Source organism: Nerophis lumbriciformis, linkage group LG01 (genome assembly GCF_033978685.3).
Source record: "Nerophis lumbriciformis linkage group LG01, RoL_Nlum_v2.1, whole genome shotgun sequence".
Taxonomy (NCBI): Eukaryota; Metazoa; Chordata; class Actinopteri; order Syngnathiformes; family Syngnathidae; genus Nerophis; species Nerophis lumbriciformis.
The window spans coordinates 63,584,123-63,602,500 of NC_084548.2; the positions used below are offsets into that span (position 1 = coordinate 63,584,123).

General features: G+C 38.4%; 1 protein-coding gene across 2 annotated transcripts in view; it reads left to right on the top strand.

Moving 5' to 3' along the window:
* Positions 1 to 18,378, top strand: part of raf1a (Raf-1 proto-oncogene, serine/threonine kinase a) — a 38,457-nt gene that overhangs the window by 14,425 nt on the left and 5,654 nt on the right. Inside the window, exons 6-15 of one of the 2 annotated variants that reach the window (XM_061923798.1) lie at positions 36 to 189; positions 6,859 to 6,978; positions 7,077 to 7,101; positions 7,170 to 7,279; positions 9,075 to 9,192; positions 11,305 to 11,389; positions 14,132 to 14,308; positions 14,369 to 14,415; positions 17,967 to 18,085; positions 18,152 to 18,283. In XM_061923798.1, the coding sequence (XP_061779782.1) occupies positions 36 to 189; positions 6,859 to 6,978; positions 7,077 to 7,101; positions 7,170 to 7,279; positions 9,075 to 9,192; positions 11,305 to 11,389; positions 14,132 to 14,308; positions 14,369 to 14,415; positions 17,967 to 18,085; positions 18,152 to 18,283 (1,087 nt within the window). The remainder of the gene's footprint in view (positions 1 to 35; positions 190 to 6,858; positions 6,979 to 7,076; positions 7,102 to 7,169; positions 7,280 to 9,074; positions 9,193 to 11,304; positions 11,390 to 14,131; positions 14,309 to 14,368; positions 14,416 to 17,966; positions 18,086 to 18,151; positions 18,284 to 18,378) is intronic. The other variant, XM_061923788.2, reaches the window with a different exon arrangement.

Consider the following 18,378-nt stretch of genomic DNA (forward strand, 5'->3'; position numbering starts at 1 on the left):
GAGTCTTCATCTTCCACTGTCTCTGTCCTTCCAAGCTCCGCCCACAGGTATTCGACGCCCCACCCCTTCAACTATGCCACGCCCTATTCGCCCACGGGTGGCGGTCTGTCCCAAAGGCAGCGCTCCTCTTCCACGCCAAATGTGCACGTGGTCAGTACCACCCTGCCTGTGGACAGCAGTGTTATCGAGGTAAGGAGCTTCTGAAATATGTCCTGGTCCTCACAGAGACCTGTCCAACATTCTACATCCTGTCCAACATTCTACATCCTATCCAACATTTTGCTTCCTGCATAACATTCTACTTCCTGTCCAACATTCTACTTCCTATCCAACATTTTAGATCCTATCAAACATTTTACTTCCCTTCCAACATTCTACTTCCTGTCCAACATTCTACATCTTATCAAACATTCTACATCCTATCCAACATTTTACTTCCTGCCTAACATTCTACTTCCTGTCAAACATTCTACTTCCTATCCAACATTTTAGATCCTATCAAACATTTTACTTCCCTTCCAACATTCTACTTCCTGTCCAACATTGTACATCTTATCAAACATTGTACTTCCCTTCCAACATTCTACTTCCTGTCCTACATTCTACTTCCTGTCCAACATTCTACTTCCCTTCCAACATTCTACTTCCTGTCCTACATTCTACTTCCTGTCCAACATTCTACTTCCCTTCCAACATTCTACTTCCTGTCAAACATTCTACATCCTGTCCAACATTCTATATCTTGTCAAACATTCTACTTTCTGTCCAACACTTAATTTCCTGTCCAACATTCTACATCCTGTCCAATATTCTACATCCTGTCCAACATTCTACTTCCTGTCCAACATTCTACATCCTATCAAACATTCTACTTCCCTTCCAACATTCTACTTCCTGTACAACATTCTACTTCCTGTCCAACATTCTACATCCTATCAAACATTCTACTTCCCTTCCAACATTATACTTCCTGTCCAACATTCTACTTCCTGTCCAACATTCTACATCCTATCAAACATTCTACTTCCCTTCCAACATTCTACTTCCTGTCCAACATTCTACTTCCTGTCCAACATTCTACTTTCTGTCCAACACTTAATTCCTGTCCAACATTCTACATCCTGTCCAACATTCTACAACCTGTCCAACATTATACTTCCTGTCCAACATTCTACATCCTATCAAACATTCTACTTCCCTTCCAACATTCTACTTCCTGTCCAACATTCTACTTCCTGTCCAACATTCTACATCCTATCAAACATTCTACTTCCCTTCCAACATTCTACTTCCTGTCCAACATTCTACTTCCTGTGCAACATTCTACATCCTGTCCAACATTCTACTTCCTGTCCTACATTCTACTTCCTGTCCAACATTCTACTTCCCTTCCAACATTCTACTTCCTGTCCTAAATTCTACTTCCTGTCCAACATTCTACATCCTGTCCAACATTCTACTTCCTGTCCAACATTCTACATCCTATCAAACATTCTACTTCCCTTCCAACATTCTACTTCCTGTACAACATTCTACTTCCTGTCCAACATTCTACATCCTATCAAACATTCTACTTCCCTTCCAACATTATACTTCCTGTCCAACATTCTACTTCCTGTCCAACATTCTACATCCTATCAAACATTCTACTTCCCTTCCAACATTCTACTTCCTGTCCAACATTCTACTTCCTGTCCAACATTCTACTTTCTGTCCAACACTTAATTCCTGTCCAACATTCTACATCCTGTCCAACATTCTACAACCTGTCCAACATTATACTTCCTGTCCAACATTCTACATCCTATCAAACATTCTACTTCCCTTCCAACATTCTACTTCCTGTCCAACATTCTACTTCCTGTCCAACATTCTACATCCTATCAAACATTCTACTTCCCTTCCAACATTCTACTTCCTGTCCAACATTCTACTTCCTGTGCAACATTCTACATCCTGTCCAACATTCTACTTCCTGTCCTACATTCTACTTCCTGTCCAACATTCTACTTCCCTTCCAACATTCTACTTCCTGTCCTAAATTCTACTTCCTGTCCAACATTCTACTTCCCTTCCAACATTCTACTTCCTGTCCTACATTCTACTTCCTGTCCAACATTCTACTTCTCTTCCAACATTCTACTTCCTGTCAAACATTCTACATCCTGTCCAACATTCTACTTCTTGTCAAAATTCTACTTCCTGTCCAACATTTTACATCCTGTCCAAAATTCTACTTCCTGTCCAACATTGTACTTTCTGTCCAACATTCTACTTCCTGTCCAACATTCTACATCCTGTCAAACATTCTACTTCCTGTCCAACATTCTACTTCCTGTCCAACATTCTACTTTCTGTCCAACACTTAACTTCCTGTCCAACATTCTACATCCTATCTAACATTCTACATCCTGTACAACATTCTACTTCCTGTCCAACATTCTACATCCTGTCAAACATTCTACTTCCTGTCCAACATTCTACTTCCTGTCCAACATTCTACTTTCTGTCCAACACTTAACTTCCTGTCCAACATTCTACATCCTATCTAACATTCTACATCCTGTACAACATTCTACTTCCTGTACAACATTCTACTTCCTGTCCAACATTCTACATCCTATCAAACATTCTACTTCCCTTCCAACATTATACTTCCTGTCCAACATTCTACTTCCTGTCCAACATTCTACATCCTATCAAACATTCTACTTCCCTTCCAACATTCTACTTCCTGTCCAACATTCTACTTCCTGTCCAACATTCTACTTTCTGTCCAACACTTAATTCCTGTCCAACATTCTACATCCTGTCCAACATTCTACAACCTGTCCAACATTATACTTCCTGTCCAACATTCTACATCCTATCAAACATTCTACTTCCCTTCCAACATTCTACTTCCTGTCCAACATTCTACTTCCTGTCCAACATTCTACATCCTATCAAACATTCTACTTCCCTTCCAACATTCTACTTCCTGTCCAACATTCTACTTCCTGTGCAACATTCTACATCCTGTCCAACATTCTACTTCCTGTCCTACATTCTACTTCCTGTCCAACATTCTACTTCCCTTCCAACATTCTACTTCCTGTCCTAAATTCTACTTCCTGTCCAACATTCTACTTCCCTTCCAACATTCTACTTCCTGTCCTACATTCTACTTCCCGTCCAACATTCTACTTCTCTTCCAATATTCTACTTCCTGTCAAACATTCTACATCCTGTCCAACATTCTACTTCTTGTCAAAATTCTACTTCCTGTCCAACATTTTACATCCTGTCCAAAATTCTACTTCCTGTCCAACATTCTACTTTCTGTCCAACATTCTACTTCCTGTCCAACATTCTACATCCTGTCAAACATTCTACTTCCTGTCCAACATTCTACTTCCTGTCCAACATTCTACTTTCTGTCCAACACTTAATTCCTGTCCAACATTCTACATCCTGTCCAACATTCTACAACCTGTCCAACATTATACTTCCTGTCCAAAATTCTACATCCTATCAAACATTCTACTTCCCTTCCAACATTCTACTTCCTGTCCAACATTCTACTTCCTGTCCAACATTCTACATCCTATCAAACATTCTACTTCCCTTCCAACATTCTACTTCCTGTCCAACATTCTACTTCCTGTCCAACATTCTACATCCTGTCCAACATTCTACTTCCTGTCCTACATTCTACTTCCTGTCCAACATTCTACTTCCCTTCCATCATTCTACTTCCTGTCCAAAATTCTACTTCCTGTCCAACATTCTACTTCCCTTCCAACATTCTACTTCCTGTCCTACATTCTACTTCCTGTCCAACATTCTACTTCTCTTCCAACATTCTACTTCCTGTCAAACATTCTACATCCTGTCCAACATTCTACTTCTTGTCAAAATTCTACTTCCTGTCCAACATTATACTTCCTGTCCAAAATTCTACATCCTATCAAACATTCTACTTCCCTTCCAACATTCTACTTCCTGTCCAACATTCTACTTCCTGTCCAACATTCTACATCCTATCAAACATTCTACTTCCCTTCCAACATTCTACTTCCTGTCCAACATTCTACTTCCTGTGCAACATTCTACATCCTGTCCAACATTCTACTTCCTGTCCTACATTCTACTTCCTGTCCAACATTCTACTTCCCTTCCAACATTCTACTTCCTGTCCTAAATTCTACTTCCTGTCCAACATTCTACATCCTGTCCAACATTCTACTTCCTGTCCAACATTCTACATCCTATCAAACATTCTACTTCCCTTCCAACATTCTACTTCCTGTACAACATTCTACTTCCTGTCCAACATTCTACATCCTATCAAACATTCTACTTCCCTTCCAACATTATACTTCCTGTCCAACATTCTACTTCCTGTCCAACATTCTACATCCTATCAAACATTCTACTTCCCTTCCAACATTCTACTTCCTGTCCAACATTCTACTTCCTGTCCAACATTCTACTTTCTGTCCAACACTTAATTCCTGTCCAACATTCTACATCCTGTCCAACATTCTACAACCTGTCCAACATTATACTTCCTGTCCAACATTCTACATCCTATCAAACATTCTACTTCCCTTCCAACATTCTACTTCCTGTCCAACATTCTACTTCCTGTCCAACATTCTACATCCTATCAAACATTCTACTTCCCTTCCAACATTCTACTTCCTGTCCAACATTCTACTTCCTGTGCAACATTCTACATCCTGTCCAACATTCTACTTCCTGTCCTACATTCTACTTCCTGTCCAACATTCTACTTCCCTTCCAACATTCTACTTCCTGTCCTAAATTCTACTTCCTGTCCAACATTCTACTTCCCTTCCAACATTCTACTTCCTGTCCTACATTCTACTTCCTGTCCAACATTCTACTTCTCTTCCAACATTCTACTTCCTGTCAAACATTCTACATCCTGTCCAACATTCTACTTCTTGTCAAAATTCTACTTCCTGTCCAACATTTTACATCCTGTCCAAAATTCTACTTCCTGTCCAACATTGTACTTTCTGTCCAACATTCTACTTCCTGTCCAACATTCTACATCCTGTCAAACATTCTACTTCCTGTCCAACATTCTACTTCCTGTCCAACATTCTACTTTCTGTCCAACACTTAACTTCCTGTCCAACATTCTACATCCTATCTAACATTCTACATCCTGTACAACATTCTACTTCCTGTCCAACATTCTACATCCTGTCAAACATTCTACTTCCTGTCCAACATTCTACTTCCTGTCCAACATTCTACTTTCTGTCCAACACTTAACTTCCTGTCCAACATTCTACATCCTATCTAACATTCTACATCCTGTACAACATTCTACTTCCTGTACAACATTCTACTTCCTGTCCAACATTCTACATCCTATCAAACATTCTACTTCCCTTCCAACATTATACTTCCTGTCCAACATTCTACTTCCTGTCCAACATTCTACATCCTATCAAACATTCTACTTCCCTTCCAACATTCTACTTCCTGTCCAACATTCTACTTCCTGTCCAACATTCTACTTTCTGTCCAACACTTAATTCCTGTCCAACATTCTACATCCTGTCCAACATTCTACAACCTGTCCAACATTATACTTCCTGTCCAACATTCTACATCCTATCAAACATTCTACTTCCCTTCCAACATTCTACTTCCTGTCCAACATTCTACTTCCTGTCCAACATTCTACATCCTATCAAACATTCTACTTCCCTTCCAACATTCTACTTCCTGTCCAACATTCTACTTCCTGTCCAACATTCTACATCCTGTCCAACATTCTACTTCCTGTCCTACATTCTACTTCCTGTCCAACATTCTACTTCCCTTCCATCATTCTACTTCCTGTCCAAAATTCTACTTCCTGTCCAACATTCTACTTCCCTTCCAACATTCTACTTCCTGTCCTACATTCTACTTCCTGTCCAACATTCTACTTCTCTTCCAACATTCTACTTCCTGTCAAACATTCTACATCCTGTCCAACATTCTACTTCTTGTCAAAATTCTACTTCCTGTCCAACATTTTACATCCTGTCCAAAATTCTACTTCCTGTCCAACATTCTACTTTCTGTCCAACATTCTACTTCCTGTCCAACATTCTACATCCTGTCAAACATTCTACTTCCTGTCCAACATTCTACTTCCTGTCCAACATTCTACTTTCTGTCCAACACTTAACTTCCTGTCCAACATTCTACATCCTATCTAACATTCTACATCCTGTACAACATTCTACTTCCTGTCCAACATTCTACATCCTATCAAACATTCTACAACCTGTCCAACATTATACTTCCTGTCCAACATTCTACTTCCTGTCCAACATTCTACATCCTATCAAACATTCTACTTCCCTTCCAACATTTTACTTCCTGTCTAACATTCTACTTCCTGTCCAACATTCTACATCCTGTCCAACATTCTACTTCCTGTCCAACATTCTACTTCCTGTCCAACATTTTACATCCTGTCCAACATTCTACTTCCTGTCCAACATTCTACTTTCTGTCCAACACTTAATTTCCTGTTCAACATTCGACATTCTGTCCAACATTCTACTTCCTGTCCGCAACATTCTACATCCTGTCCAACATTCTACTTCCTGTCCAACATTCTACTTCTTGTCCAGCATTCTACTTTCTGTCCAACACTTAACTTCCTGTCCAACATTCTACTTCCTGTCCAACATTCTACTTCCTGTCCAAGTCAGGTGGATGAGGCAGGGCTGTATTTGTGAAATGAACATGGTTTCTTCTTGTTCCCTCCTGTTGTCTTCTTCCCTTCCTCACCTTTTCCTCTTCTCCCTGTCGCTGTGGTCGCCCCCTGCTGGGGAGTAGCTAGACTGCCCGAGCACCTTACCCACGTCCTGGCGCCGTAGATTGTGCCTGAAGAGGAGAGTAGGTATTGTCCACTTCTGCCAGTCTTTTGTTGACACCTCATCCCAGAGTCCAGAGCAGGTTAGAGGTGGTCACGTGTTGTGGCGAGCATGCTAACTCGCAGGCTAAGTGCTTCCCATCAACCTTGCACATTGTCATGGCTCTTTTTTTCTTCCCAGGATGCAATGCGGGATCACAGCTCGGGTAAGTTTGTTTGTCTTTTCACGGCCGAGTCCTTCCTTCTGATGACGTCGCTTGCCTTCTTGCCACAGCGGGGAGTTCCCCCGACCACAGTCCCACAGGCTGGGCCCAGAGCAAAGCACCTGCGCCCGCTCAGCGCCAGCGGGACACCTCCTTCAACTCTCAGGACAAGAACAAAATTGTACGTTGTGTGCACCTGTGTGTACGTGTGTTATGTGTGTAAGTGCTTCATTGTGCATGCGTTTGCTTCATGACGCTTAACTTGTGTGTTGAATAACATGTGTGTGTGTGTTTAGTAACATGCGTGTGTGTGTTTAGTAACATGTGTGTGTGTGTGTGTGTGTTTAGTAACATACGTGTGTGTGTTTAGTAACATGCGTGTTTGTGTGTGTTTAGTAACGTGTGTGTCTGTGTGTGTTTAGTAACATAAATGTGTGTTTAGTAACATGCGTGTGTGTGTTTAGTAACATGTGTGTGTGTTTAGTAACATACGTGTGTGTGTTTAGTAACATGCGTGTGTGTGTGTGTTTAGTAAAATGTGTGTGTGTGTGTTTAGTAACATGCGTGTTTGTGTGTGTGTTTAGTAACATGCGTGTGTGTGTGTGTTTACTAACATGCGTGTGTGTGTGTGTTTAATAACATGCGTGTGTGTGTTTAGTAACATGCATGTGTGTGTTTAGTAACATGTGTGTGTGTGTGTTTAGTTACATACGTGTGTGTGTGTGTTTAGTAACATGCGTGTGGTGTGTTTAATAACATGTGTGTGTGTGTGTTTAGTAACATATGTGTGTGTGTGTTTAGTAACATGCATGTGTGTGTGTGTTTAGTAACATACGTGTGTGTGTGTTTAGTAACATGTGTGTGTGCGTGTGTTTAGTAACATGCGTGTGTGTGTGTTTAGTGACATACGTGTGTGTGTGTGTGTGTGTGTTTAGTAACATGTGTGTGTGTGTTTAGTAACATACGTGTGTGTGTGTTTAGTAACATGTGTGTGTGTGCGTGTGTGTTTAATAACATGCGTGTGTGTGTGTTTAGTAACATGCGTGTGTGTGTTTAGTAACATATGTGTGTGTGTGTGTTTAGTAACATACGTGTGTGTGTGTGTTTAGTAACATGCGTGTGTGTGTGTGTGTTTAATAACATGCGTGTGTGTGTGTTTAGTAACGTGTGTGTGTTTAGTAACATGCATGTGTGTGTGTTTAGTAACATGTGTGTGTGTGTGTGTTTAGTAACATGCGTGTGTGTGTGTGTGTGTTTAGTAACATGCGTGTGTGTGTTTAGTAACGTGTGTGTGTGTGTGTTTAGTAACATGCGTGTGTGTTTAATAACATGCGTGTTTGTGTTTGTTTAGTAACATGCTAGTGTGTGTGTGTTTAGTAACATGTGTGTGTGTGTGTGTGTGTGTTTAGTAACATGCTTGTAAGTGTGTGTGTTTAGTAACATGCGTGTGTGTGTTTAGTAACATGCGTGTGTGTGTGTGCTTAGTAACATGCGTGTGTGTGTTTAGTAACATGTGTGTTTAGTAACATACATGTGTGTGTGTGTGTGTTTAGTAGCGTGTGTGTGTGTGTGTTTAGTAACATGCGTGTTTGTGTGTGTTTAGTAACATGCGTGTGTGTGTGTGTTTAGTAACATGCTTGTGTGTGTGTGTGTGTTTAGTAACATGCGTATGTGTGTGTTTAGTAACATACGTGTGTGTGTTTAGTAACATGCTTGTGTGTGTGTTTCGAAACATACGTGTGTGTGTGTTTAGTAACAAGCGTGTTTGTGTGTGTTTAGTAACATGCGTGTGTGTGTGTGTGTGTTTAGTAACATGCTTGTGTGTGTGTGTGTGTGTTTAGTAACATGCTTGTGTGTGTGTTTAGTAACATGCTTGTGTGTATGTTTAGTAACATGTGTGTGTGTGTGTTTAGTAACATGCGTGTGTGTGTGTGTGTGTTTAGTAACATACGTGTGTGTGTGTGTTGTTGATGCAGAGGCCTCGGGACAAGCGTGACTCCAGTTACTACTGGGAGATCGAAGCCAGTGAGGTGTATCTGCACTCCCGCATTGGTTCTGGCTCCTTTGGGACCGTTTACAAAGGGAAATGGCACGGTAGGAAAGATGGAGGCCTATACATTATTATAATATATTATGTTATACTATATTATATTATATTATGTTGTATTGTATTATATTATATCAATTTTATATAATATTATATTTTATTATATTGTATTGTTATGTATTGTATTACAATATAATAAAATAAATATGTTATACAGTATATTATATTATATTTATTTTATTATATTGTATTATATGTTATTGTATTACATTATATTATATCGTATCGTACTATATTATACTGTATTATTTTATATTGTATTGTATTGTATTATAATATATATGGCTATATATTAGCCCATCCATTTTCTACCACCCTTTCGGGGTCGCGGGGAGTGCTGGGGCCTATCTCAGTATTATATTATATTGTATTATATTATATTATACTATATTATATTACATTACATTATATTATGTTATATTTACAATATTATATGATATTATATTATATTATGTTGTATTTTTTTATAATTTTATCATATTATACTATATTTTGTTATATCATATTATACTATATTGTATTATATTTTATTTTACTATATTGTATTGTATTATACTTTATTATTTTGTATTATATTTTATTATACAATATTATTTTATATTATATGACACAATATTATATTATACTATATTATATTATATTGTATTATATTATATTATACTATATTATATTACATTACATTATATTATATTATATTTACAATATTATATGATATTATATTATATTATGTTGTATTTTTTATAATTTTATCATATTATACTATATTTTGTTATATCATATTATACTATATTGTATTATATTTTATTTTACTATATTGTATTGTATTATACTTTATTATTTTGTATTATATTTTATTATACAATATTATTTTATATTATATGACACAATATTATATAATACTATATTATATTATATTACATTGTATTATATTGCATTATATTACATTTTATTTTACTATATTGTATTGTATTATACTATATTGTTTTATATTGTATTATATTTCATTATATATTATTATATTATATTGTATTATATTATTATATTATATTGTATTATATTATATTATACTATATTATATTGCAGTATATCATATTATATTGTATCATATTATATTATATTATATTATTTATATATTATATTATATTGTATTATATTTTATTTTACTACATTGTATTGTATTATACTATATTGTTTTATATTGTATTATAATATATATGGCTATATATTAGCCATCCATCCATTTTCTACCACCCTTTCGGGGTTGCGGGGAGTGCTGGGGCCTATCTCAGTATTATCTTATATTGTATTATCCATCCATCCATCCATTTTCTATTATATTGCAGTATATCATATTGTATTGTATCATATTATATTATATTATATTATATTATATTGTATTATATTTTATTTTACTACATTGTATTGTATTATATTATTTTATATAATACTATATTGCATTATATTATTTCATACTATATTATATTGTAGTATACCATATTATATCATACTATATTATATTATATTATATTATATTGTATTATATTATTTTTATATTATACTATTATATTATATTGTATTATATTTTATTTTACGATTTTGTATTGTATTATACTATATTGTTTTATATTATATTATACAATAAGGGACAAGCGGTAGAAAATGGTTAGATGGATATTATATTGTATTATATTATATTGTATTATATTATTTGTATATTATACTATATTATATTATACTATATTATATCATATTATAGTATATCATCCATCCATCCATTTTCTACCGCTTGTCCCATTCGGGGTCGCGGGAGGTGCATATTATATTATATTATATTATGCACTACAGTAGGGTATGGTTGTTGTATATGCCTCATGCCTGTGAGAATCCTGCGTGTTAACAAAACATTAAGGAGTGGGACTATCCAAGGCCAGCTGCAGTGTGCTCAAACAACCAACAGGTAGCGTCTGTGAGCAGATAATACTGCATCATCTCTTTCCCTGATCAGGTGTGCGGTGCATTCTTCTCCGGCTGTAGTGACGAGACAAAAGTCATTAGTGTAAAAGTCCCGGTGACATCCTCTCCTTGTGGTCTGTGTGCAGGCGACGTCGCCGTGAAGATTCTGAAGGTGACCAATCCCACGCCAGAGCAGTTCCAGGCATTTAGAAATGAAGTAGCGGTGCTAAGGTACGCCATATATTGACATGTTGTCATCAGACATGAGAGCAAGGTGATGATATGGATGAGAGCCATGTTATCATCAATAGTACACAATAACGAAAGTAAAACTACAATTTTAAAAAGTCCTCCTGTGTCTGAGGAATTCTTCTAGGATTTATTAACATGAAAAATGATGTTGTGATTGATCATGTCTGATATACCAACATTCCTTATAATATCCTCTGCAACTCTTATTCACCACTTCCTGTTCACATCTGCCTACTTCCTGCTGTAACTTCGACCATTTTGTGGTTGCTAGTACTGAAGAGATGAGGAAGCAGCAAGTTGTTAATTGTCATGACAACAGATTTACTCGGTGTGTGACATGTTTATGCCTGCTAGATCTTACTCGCTGTGTAACATGTTTATGCCTGCTAGTTCTTACTCACTGTGTAACATGTTTATGCCGGCCATTTCTTATTCACTGTGTAACATGTTTATGCCGGCAAGTTCTTATTCGGTGTGTAACATGTTTATGCCTGCTCGTTCTTACTCGGTGTGTAACATGTTTATGCCTGCTAGTTCTTACTCGGTGTGTAACATGTTTATGCCTGCTAGTTCTTACTCGGTGTGTAACATGTTTATGCCGGCTAGTTTTTACTCGGTGTGTAACATGTTTACACCTGCTAGTTCTTACTCTGTGTGTAACATGTTTATGCCGGCTAGTTTTTACTCGCTGTGTAACATTTTTATGCCTGCTAGTTCTTACTCACTGTGTAACATGTTTATGCCGACTACTTTTTACTCGGTGTGTAACATGTTTATACTGGCTAATTTTTACTCGCTGTGTAACATTTTTATGCCTGCTAGTTCATACTCGCTGTGTAACATTTTTATGCCTGCTAGTTCTTACTCGCTGTGTAACATGTTTATGCCTGCTAGTTCTTACTCGCTGTGTAACATGGTTATACCTTCTAGTTTTTGCTCTGTGTGTAACATGTTTACGCCGGCGAGTTTTTACTCGGTGTGTAACATGTTTATGCCGGCTAGTTCTTACTCACTGTGTAACATGTTTATGCCGGCTAGTTTTTACTCGCTGTGTAACATTTTATGCCTGCTAGTTCTTACTCGCTGTGTAACATGTTTATGCCTGCTAGTTCTTACTCGCTGTGTAACATCATTATGCCTGCTAGTTCTTACTCGATGTGTAACATCTTTATGCCTGCTAGTTCTTACTCGCTGTGTAACATCTTTATGCCTGCTAGTTCTTACTCAATGTGTAACATCTTTATGCCTGCTAGTTCTTACTCGCTGTGTAACATCTTTATGCCTGCTAGTTCTTACTCGATGTGTAACATCTTTATGCCTGCTAGTTCTTACTCGGTGTGTAACATGTTTATGCCTGCTCGTTCTTACTCGGTGTGGAACATGTTTATGCCTGCTAGTTCTTACTCGGTGTGTAACATGTTTATGCCTGCTCGTTCTTACTCGGTGTGGAACATGTTTATGCCTGCTAGTTCTTACTCGGTGTGTAACATGTTTATGCCTGCTAGTTCTTACTCGGTGTGTAACATGTTTATGCCGGCTAGTTTTTACTCGGTGTGTAACATGTTTACACCTGCTAGTTCTTACTCTGTGTGTAACATGTTTATGCCGGCTAGTTTTTACTCGCTGTGTAACATTTTTATGCCTGCTAGTTCTTACTCACTGTGTAACATGTTTATGCCGACTACTTTTTACTCGGTGTGTAACATGTTTATACTGGCTAATTTTTACTCGCTGTGTAACATTTTTATGCCTGCTAGTTCATACTCGCTGTGTAACATTTTTATGCCTGCTAGTTCTTACTCGCTGTGTAACATGTTTATGCCTGCTAGTTCTTACTCGCTGTGTAACATGTTTATACCTTCTAGTTTTTGCTCTGTGTGTAACATGTTTACGCCGGCGAGTTTTTACTCGGTGTGTAACATGTTTATGCCGGCTAGTTCTTACTCGCTGTGTAACATGTTTATGCCGGCTAGTTTTTACTCGCTGTGTAACATTTTATGCCTGCTAGTTCTTACTCGCTGTGTAACATGTTTATGCCTGCTAGTTCTTACTCGCTGTGTAACATCATTATGCCTGCTAGTTCTTACTCGATGTGTAACATCTTTATGCCTGCTAGTTCTTACTCGCTGTGTAACATCTTTATGCCTGCTAGTTCTTACTCAATGTGTAACATCTTTATGCCTGCTAGTTCTTACTCGCTGTGTAACATCTTTATGCCTGCTAGTTCTTACTCGATGTGTAACATCTTTATGCCTGCTAGTTCTTACTCGATGTGTAACATGTTTATGCCTGCTAGTTCTTACTCGATGTGTAACATCTTTATGCCTGCTAGTTGTTACTCGCTGTGTAACATGTTTATGCCTGCTAGTTCTTACTCGCTGTGTAACATGTTTATACCTGCTAGTTGTTACTCAGTGTGTGACATGTTTATGCCTGCTAGTTCTTACTCGCTGTGTAACATGTTTATGCCTGCTAGTTCTTACTCGATGTGTAACATGTTTATGCCTGCTAGTTCTTACTCGATGTGTAACATCTTTATGCCTGCTAGTTCTTACTCGCTGTGTAACGTGTATGCCTGTTAGTTCTTACTCGCTGTGTAACATCTTTATGCCTGCTAGTTCTTACTCAGTGTGTAACATGTTTATGCCTGTTAGTTCTTACTCGCTGTGTAACATGTTTATGCCTTGCCAACTTGATGTTGTCTTGTCTGGTGGGACACAGGAAGACGCGCCATGTCAACATCCTGCTGTTCATGGGCTACATGACCAAGGACAACCTGGCCATCGTCACCCAGTGGTGTGAAGGCAGCAGCCTCTACAAGCACATCCATGTCCTGGAGACCAACTTCAAGATGATCCAGCTCATAGACATCTCCAGGCAGACGGCACAGGGCATGGAGTAAGTCGTCATTCACAAACAGCAATCAACGATGTCATCAAACGTCTTCTTCTCTCGCAGCTATCTGCACGCCAAGAACATCATCCATCGCGACATGAAGTCCAACAGTATCCTTCATCTTCCCGTCCATGTGTTGACACAACCGTCCATTTTCTAGCGCTTGTTTGGTCCCAGAAAGTCTCACTCAGAAACATCTCACAAACACGTCATATATTATTCTTTCTTTTGGATTCACTTCAGTGAAAACATTTTGTCTATGTTTTATTTATGCCCTTTTTCATCAAGAAAACCCTGTTTTTATGTCAAACACACAAAATATGCAATATTTGCCCCCAATATGTCAAATATTTAATATTTGATGTGAAATGATTGGAGTGTTAAATAGGTCGATAATTCATAATTGTCATGTCTGTGTAATCATGTTTTGTTTTAGTCATGTTTTGTTTTGTTTTGTTTAGTTATTGGACTCTTTAGTTTCTGGCTTTTCACTCCCTTGTCTTGTTTCCATGGTTACCCATTAGTTTCACCTGTTCCACGTTTGGACTCATTATGCACTCTTGTTTGTCACAATAGCAACCCATTAGTTTTCACCTGTCACGTCACGCACCTGTTTCACGTTTTGAGTCACGCACCTGTTTTCGTTAATCATGTCTGTAGTATTTAAGTTCATTGTTTTCAATTTGTCTTTCTGGCGACATCCCGCATTTATGCTTCTGCACACTCTCCACACACCCTTAAGACCCTTGCTGCTCTTTTTTCATGCCGGTTTCTCATCCAAGTAATTTTTCTTTATTCATGCCATAGTTTGCAAGTTTTGTTTAATTGTTCATAGTTTCTGCCTTTGTGCAAGTTTTGTGTTTATAGTCAAGTTTTGTACTTCCGCCCCTGTGCGCGCCTTTTGTTTGATCCTTTTTTTTTGTAGTTATAGTGTTTAAATAAATCATGTACTCCCCTTCACGCCACGTATGGTCCAAATCTTTTGCACCTCGGGAGAACAAACCACGCCACAGTCCCAGTCGTGACAGATGTCGCCAGCAAGACAAACTGAAAACAATGAACTTAAATACTACAGACACGATTAACGAAAACAGGTGCGTGACTCAAAACGTGAAACAGGTGCGTGACGTGACAGGTGAAAACTAATGGGTTGCTATGGTGACAAACAAGAGTGCATAATGAGTCCAAACGTGGAACAGGTTAAACTAATGGGTAACCATGGAAACAAGACAAGGGAGTGAAAAGCCAGAAACTAAAGAGTCCAATAACTAAACAAAACAAAACAAAACATGACTAAAACAAAACATGATTACACAGACATGACAATAATAACATTGATTTTGATTCATTATTCTTTTTTTGAGCAATGGCAGTTTTAAAGAAAAAATCAGCCTGCATGGCAGATTTGTTTTATTAGAATCAACATTGCAACTTCTTTTTGTTACATTTCATCGTTTATTACATTTATTTTTATTTTTTTGTTATTAGTTAAGTTAAGTTAAAGTACCAATGATTGTCACACACACACTAGGTGTGGTGAAATTTGTCCTCTGCATTTGACCCATCCCGTTGTTCACCCCCTGGGAGGTGAGGGGAGCAGTGGGCGGCAGCGGTGCCGCGCCCGGGAATCATTTTTGGTGATTTAACCCCCATTTCCAACCCTTGATGCTGAGTGCCAAGCAGGGAGGTAATGGGTCCCATTTTTATAGTCTTTGGTATGACTCGGCCGGGATTTGAACTCACAACCTACCGATCTCAGGGCAGACACTCTAACCACTAGGCATGCATGTATGTATGTATACATCTCTGTATGTATACATATATGTCTGTATGTGTGTATGTATGTATGTATGTATACATGTATGTATGTACATATGCATACATGCATGCATGCATGCATGTATGTATACATCTATGTACCGGTATGTACAAACCCCGTTTCCATATGAGTTGGGAAATTGTGTTAGATGTAAATATAAACGGAATACAATGATTTGCAAATCCCTTTCAACCCATATTCAATTAAATGCACTACAAAGACAACATATTTGATGTTCAAACTCATAAACTTTATTTTTTTTTTGCAAATAATAATTAACTTAGAATTTCATGGCTGCAACACGTGCCAAAGTAGTTGGGAAAGGGCATGTTCACCACTGTGTTACATGGCCTTTCCTTTTAACAACACTCAGTAAACATTTGGGAACTGAGGAGACACATTTTTTAAGCTTCTCAGGTGGAATTCTTTCTCATTCTTGCTTGATGTACAGCTTAAGTTGTTCAACAGTCCGGGGGTCTCCGTTGTGGTATTTTAGGCTTCATAATGCGCCACACATTTTCAATGGGAGACAGGTCTGGACTACCGGCAGGCCAGTCTAGTACCCGCACTCTTTTACTATGAAGCCACGTTGATGTAACACGTGACTTGGCATTGTCTTGCTGAAATAAGCAGGGGCGTCCATGGTAACGTTGCTTGGATGGCAACATATGTTGCTCCAAAACCTGTATGTACCTTTCAGCATTAATGGTGCCTTCACAGATGTGTAAGTTACCCATGTCTTGGGCACTAATACACCCCCATACCATCACAGATGCTGGCTTTTCAACTTTGCGCCTACAACAATCCGGATGGTTCTTTTCCTCTTTGGTCCGGAGGACACAACGTCCACAGTTTCCAAAAACAATTTGAAATGTGGACTCGTCAGACCACAGAACACTTTTCCACTTTGTATCAGTCCATATTAGATGAGCTCAGGTCCAGCGAAGCCGACAGCGTTTCTGGGTGTTGTTGATAAACGGTTTTCGCCTTGCATAGGAGAGTTTTAACTTGCACTTACAGATGTAGCGACCAACTGTAGTTACTGACAGTGGGTTTCTGAAGTGTTCCTGAACCCATGTGGTGATATCCTTTACACACTGATGTCGCTTGTTGATGCAGTACAGCCTGAGGGATCGAAGGTCACGGGCTTTGCTGCTTACGTGCAGTGATTTCTCCAGATTCTCTGAACCCTTTGATGATATTACAGACCGTAGATGGTGAAATCCCTAAATTCCTTGCAATAGCTGCTTGAGAAAGGTTTTTCTTAAACTGTTCAACAATTTGCTCACGCATTTGTTGACAAAGTGGTGACCCTCGCCCCATCCTTGTTTGTGAATGACTGAGCATTTCATGGAATCTACTTTTATACCCAATCATGGCACCCACCTGTTCCCAATTAGCCTGCACACCTGTGGGATGTTCCAAATAAGTGTTTGATGAGCATCCCTCAACTTTATCAGTATTTATTGCCACCTTTCCCAACTTCTTTTGTCACCTGTTGCTGGCATCAAATTCTAAAGTTAATGATTATTTGCAAAAAAAAAAAAAATGTTTATCAGTTTGAACATCAAATATGTTGTCTTTGTAGCATATTCAACTGAATATGGATTGAAAATGATTTGCAAATCATTGTATTCCGTTTATATTTACATCTAACACAATTTCCCATGTATGTATGTACGTACGTACGTATGTATGTATGCATGTATGTATGTATATCTGTCTATGTATGTTTACATGTTTGTATGTATACTTGTATGTATGTATGTATGTATGTATGTATATATGTATTGTTGATGTTTTAGTTGAAGTTTTAGTTGTGAGTCCTTGACAAGATGACAGACATATTCCTGCATGAAGGGCTGACAGTGAAGATTGGGGACTTTGGTCTCGCCACAGTGAAGGCCAGGTGGAGCGGCTCACATCAGGTGGAGCAGCCTTCAGGATCCATTCTGTGGATGGTGCGTGAACGAGTGACAAGTCAGATTTGGGGCCACGTCACAGTTCTCTGCGGGCGTCTCTTGCAGGCCCCTGAAGTCATCCGCATGCAGGACAACAACCCTTACAGCTTCCAGTCCGACGTCTACTCCTATGGAGTTGTCCTCTTCGAGCTGATGACCGGAGAGCTGCCGTACTCGCTGATAGCCACCAGAGATCAGGTACTAAACACTCGGAGGAACGTGATTACATTCAGTGTGTATAGCATGTTAGCTCATGCTAACCACGCTAGGTGGATTACATGAGGATAGCACGT